Source organism: Chiloscyllium plagiosum, chromosome 26 (genome assembly GCF_004010195.1).
Source record: "Chiloscyllium plagiosum isolate BGI_BamShark_2017 chromosome 26, ASM401019v2, whole genome shotgun sequence".
Lineage (NCBI taxonomy): Eukaryota > Metazoa > Chordata > Chondrichthyes > Orectolobiformes > Hemiscylliidae > Chiloscyllium > Chiloscyllium plagiosum.
Window position 1 is genome coordinate 4,594,634 of NC_057735.1, and position 5,616 is coordinate 4,600,249.

At 42.4% G+C, this 5,616-nt stretch overlaps 1 protein-coding gene across 1 annotated transcript in view; it reads right to left on the reverse strand.

The window, feature by feature from the left end:
* Window positions 1–1,624: 1,624 nt before the first annotated feature.
* Window positions 1,625–5,616, reverse strand: part of inka2 (inka box actin regulator 2) — a 5,122-nt gene continuing 1,130 nt past the window's right edge. The window contains exon 2 of the mRNA XM_043716265.1: window positions 1,625–3,321. Coding sequence (XP_043572200.1) covers window positions 2,287–3,321 — 1,035 coding nt within the window. The 3' untranslated portion in view covers window positions 1,625–2,286. The remainder of the gene's footprint in view (window positions 3,322–5,616) is intronic.

Below are 5,616 nucleotides of genomic sequence, written 5' to 3' on the forward strand. Positions count from 1 at the left end.
CTCAAACTCTCCTTCATGTTCTCTCAGAGACATTTTTGGCCAGTGATATTTTAGCTATAGAAAGAATTTCAGAGTCAGCTTCATCTCCCAGACTGTGAGTTTTGTGATTTATTTATAGTCTTCAGATTGATTTTAGTAGATTTTTGTGTACTGCCGTTTCAATCACAGAGCAGTTTGCAAGGTCAGGGGGAACAGGACAAGACTATCAGCGATCGTCTCTTCTGAGTTTCCAACAAAACAACATTATCTTGCCTTTGACCCTGCAATGAAACCCAATCAGCCAAAAATTGACACGGAGCCATAGAAGGATATATTGGGGCAAGAATTGAAAGGCTTGATCAGAAATGACTGCCTTAAAATAGCAAAGGAATAGGGAAGAAATTACAGAGTTTAGATCAAAGCAGCTGAAGACATGCCCTTGAAGAAATTGCAGAGATTGGTAAATGAGAGTCAATCGAGAGATCTGAATTTTTTTCTCTCAGTGCGGAACCCTTTACCCTAGAAATTAGTAGAGGTTGGATCTTTAAATTCATTCAAGGTTGAGTCTGATTGATTTTTGTTTGTCCAGGAAGTTAAGAGTTATGGAAGGTGGACAGGAAAATGAAGCCAAGGACTACAATCAGATCAGCTGGATTGGATTGATTAGGCTTGAAGGATGAAATAGACTACTCCCTCTCCCATATTCACTGAATATCAGGATGGGAATTTCAAATTTAAAAAGAAAATCAAGGTATTGCTGGGTTGGGAGCCAAAAATTGCCGAGCGCCGGAAATTAAACAATTTTAAAAATAATCTCAGTCAGCAAAGACTCACATTATCCTTGAGAAAAGACTCAGATGGAAGATTTTAAATTCTGGATTAGTGGTGCTGGAAGAGCACAGCAGTTCAGGCAGCATCTGAGGAGTATTGGATGCTGCCTGAACTGCTGTGCTCTTCCAGCACCACGATTCCAGAATCTGGTTTCCAGCATCTGCAGTCACTGTTTTTACCTGGAAGGTTTTAAAAATCAGCCAGCCTCGTTTCAATGTGGATACTGCCATTATTTATTAAGTCTCTTAGCTCTATGTTCCCACACTCAACTCAAACTTCTTCATTAGGCAGTGAACAGTATCTCCCTATTCTACAACATCCTCCCAAATACTAACAAGCAAATCAGATTCTAAACTCAAACAAAGTTTTTATGCTTCATCTCACTCGTTCACAGACCACAGGAAATTCACACTCATTTGGTGAATCTATCCTATCATCCTTACAGGCATGAAGAATTTGTCCATTTGAACTTACTAAGAAGGCTAAAAAAGGAGATGGCCTCCTTAAACACAGGAAAATAATAACACCAGAGATACAGAGGCAAAGATCTCATATTCAAGTCCATCATTAAATATACTGCTCTTTGTGACATTGAGAACTACAGTACAGGAAGATCTCATTTTCCAGTTTAGTCTGGATTCAGCTGGTCTTGGGTTTTTAGAAATAACATCATAGGTTGTGGGTGTCGCTGGCTGGGCCAGTATTATTTGCCAGTCGCTAGATGCTCCTTGAGAAGGTGGGGGTGAGCTGCCTTCTTGAACCACTGCAGTCCATGTGTAGGTAGACCCTGAGGAAGGGAGTTCCAGGATTTTGACCCAGTGACACTGAAAGAACAGCGCTATTATTTCTAAGTCAGGATGGTGAGTGGCTCACAGGGGAACTTGGAGGTGAGGCATTCTGGGAAGGGAAACATCAGTCTGCGGTACATTGTCATGACTCTCATGATTCATCACTTATGCCAAATAGCAATCAGGATACAGCAAATGGCCAATCCTGGGATCAAATATCAAGTTCAGTGAAACCCTGTATGTGAAGAACAAAATAGATGAACTAGAGGGCTTCAATGCTCAGGTCTAAAGACAAAGCCAGCTGTTTCAGAAGGTGAGCAAGGGAACACAGGGAGTGTATTAACGAGGAATGACCTCACTTACTAATGACAGAGAGCAGATGAGAGGAGTCGATCAATTGGATTGTGGTAACCTCGTAGGCAATTTGCAAAGAGACATAGTTCCACGCAGGTTTGTCTCAATGTGAAATATGGCAAACCGAGGGATAAAAATAATTTGAAGATGTTCTGTCTGACGATGTCCTTTTAAATAATCTTGACATGTTTCGCAATCAAATATTCAAAAAGAAAGTGTTTGGAAAAAAACACTACTGTAAACAATATTGATCCCATTATCTTTGGGACCACTGTAGGATATAAATGAAATTAAGTGCAATTAATTTTTCTTTCAAGGGTTTTCATATTTTAAATCAGACCCAAACTACAGAGTTATAGTCAAATGGGGACTGTTTCTCTGTTACTGACTGGATCAGTTTATTTGCACAGCTGTTGGATCTGAGATCCTTTTTATCCAGTAAGGTTCCACAGTCATCCTGCACTTTCTTGTTCTGACTGTTGTTTCCCCGCAGTTCAAAGTAAAAAGTGACCTTCTGCTTGGATGCCTTGCTGGATCGCTTGGCTACAGCATCTCCAGGATTACCCATCGGTACCTTGCTGCATTTCTCCTTCACCAGCTTGCCTTTGTCAGGCCGAACACTTCTCAGCAGCTTCTTGAAGATGTTGGCCGTCAGGTTCAATTTCTTCTGGAATTCTTGAGATCTGCTGAGCAAGGGGCCATGGTCATGTCCAGATCTTCCATCCTCAGTTGCTGGAGGGGGCTTCTTTTCCAACTCAGGCAAGTCCAACCAATTGCCCACCAAGTCCGCGAAGATGTTATCACCCAGAATGAGGGGCTGCCTGTTTCTACTTTGGGAGAGCAGAGAGGAGGTCCAGTCATTGGAGGCATTGCAATCTTGCATCGTCTTCTTGCCCAACTTGCTCGGCGTGGGGGGCTCATGTACCTTTGCAGAGGCAGCTGCCTGGGTCTGCTTGTCAAGATGTCGAGATGAAACTGGTGACAGAGTATTGAGAGGATCAAGAGACCTGGATAACAGCTCCGAAGGCTGCATCTCCTCACAAGGAGTGTCCTTCAGATATTCTCTTAGGTGTGAGCCCAGAGGTTTCTCTGCCTGGCCTGGAAAAGTTGCAGGACTTGGTGTGTGGAATTTGCTGCCACTAGGTTTGCAGCTGTCTGTTTCCAGCCTGGTGCCTGGCCAGCTCTCGCTGCTCTTCCCGTTTCTCAGCCACGGCTGACACTGAGTGATGGATGAGGCTTGGCCCTGGAACCCTGAGATCTCCAACTGCTCCAAAGCTGTCTGCACTTGGAGAAGTTTCAGCTCCTGGAGTGCACCCATCATACAATTCATCTGGTCCTGCAGTCCGTCTCCAGCTTCCTTCATAGATTGCTGTCAATGGACATTTTACACCATTAGCACGGTGGCATTGCATTACCAGTAAACATTGAAAGCATCTCATTGTCATCCCCATCTACTAATAAGCTATTCATCATTTACAGAGAACAGCTTGCTCACCACTTTTCAGCATTTTCCCTCTCTTTCCTTTCCTCAAGCATTTACTTTAAAAAAATCATTTTTGATCTGTCTAAACAAAACCAATAAAACCCTAAATTGAAACAAAAGTAAATTATCCCTTGTGCAGGAGACAATTTGTGCAAAGCACTGACATCACTGAATATTAAGTTAAGACATGTTTCTATACATGAAAACAGTTTCCCAACGATATAAGACTTTCCAAAGCATTTAAGCTGTCAAGATACTGAGGGAGGGAAAGTGAGTCATTTTGGGTTCTTTTCTGGGAAAGCAGTTGCTTTGTTTGCAATCTGATTCTGCTTCAGATCCATCTCAAGTGGGTTCATTGAGAGTGAACTGTCAAGTTAAAGCTGCAAGTGTTCCCACCTCACCATCCCTATAGAAATCCCCCAAAATCTGATGGAAATCCTCAGATGAAAAATATCTCTGGCTGTATCATAAATCCGATCAATGCATTCACTCCAGCAACATTTCAGAATAAAAGCAAAATATCATAGAATCCCTACAGTGTGGAAACAGGCCCTTTCGCCCCACAAGTCCACACTGACTTTCCAAAGAGTAACCCACCCAGACCCATTCTCCTACCTATATTTACCCCTGACTCATGCACCTAACCTACACATCCCTGAACACTATAGGCAATGTTTAGCATAGCCAGTTCACCTGACCTGCCGGTGTTTGGATTGTTGGAGGAAACCCACACATACACAGGGTGAATATACAAATACAGGGTGAATATACAAATTCCACAGAGACAGTTACCCAAAGCTGGAATTGAACCTAGGTGTTATGAGGTAGCAGTGCTAACCCCTGAGCCACAGTGCCACACCAAATTAAGTAAAAAAATTACAATTGAACCCCATTATAAGTAATAGTTTAAATATATCTCTCTGAAATGCATTGCCACCTATATATCTCCCAGCACTTGCTGTTCCTCTTAGTAATCCAGTCTCACACACTAGCCTCACCAGCACAAGTTTGATTATCCCTGTCCACAGATTCACTTTACAATTCAACAAATCCAGAACTAAAGAATTTTTTTATTAACTATAAACAGTAACGTTATAGTCTTAATCTCTGGTGGAATTGACAACATATCTGGTCTGAGACATCATTTTTGTCTTATACAAGCAGAGTCCCATCCCACAGTGGGACCAAGTAAAAAGAGCTGCGTTTTATTAATCAAGGGACTGCTGATTGACAAGGAATCTGGTGACAAATACAAGGCCATCAAAGAGTGGCCAAATTCTGAATCATTGACACACGGCTGATCCAGTTAATCAGCAGCTCAAAGTGTGCTCTGTCTGCTTTTTAAACCCAGAACACTAAGACAACTGACAAGGTTCTAATAAGCATTAATATTTCACTGAGGCCGGTTGGAGTCTATATCAATCCAAAATAAATGCTTATTAAAATTTCCCAAAAGCTTTGACTGCTCCTGATAAGTCTGAAGGACTGTGGTGGTATATTTTGTCTGGTTACCATAACTGCAGAACTAAACATGAGAGAGAAAAAACAATCACTGGGTTGGATATGAACTTTTTTCTTGTTTAAACTCGAAGACGGTTTGCTAGCTTAATTGTCTCTGTGCCTGTCTGTGTGCTTTTTTCTCTTGTTCCATTTGAACACAGTGCCATTCAAAGTCAGCAGCTGGGAATGAAAACAGATGAGACAGGGAGCTGAAAATGTTTACACGCCAATGCTTTCTCGTTACAAAAAAAATCACTTTCAAGAGGGCAGCTTAATTTCCCTGAAATAAAATTTGGCACAGTTTCTACCGCACTGGTAATAATTTTGGAATCCTTTGCCTTTTCAAAAAAAAAGATTTATGCTGTTGTAATGTAGGGACCCCGATCTTCCAAATCTTAGGATTATTTGCAACTGAAGAGAGTCTGGTCAGGCTGTCGAACTGAGCAGTATTCATTATCCTCGAGTGGCCCTCTGTGTTTTTTGGGTGTGGTCCTAAAAACTCTTATGAGAGGGGATAGAATGGAGGGTGGGAGAGAGGGGAGAGGATGGGAGTGGATGAGGCAGGGGAGGATGGGGAGGAGAGACAGGGGCAGGACAGGGGAGACAAGAGTACAGAGAGAGAAAGTGGAGGACGGGAGAGGATGGGAGGGGAGTGGGGTACATTGGGAGGAGGACGGGATG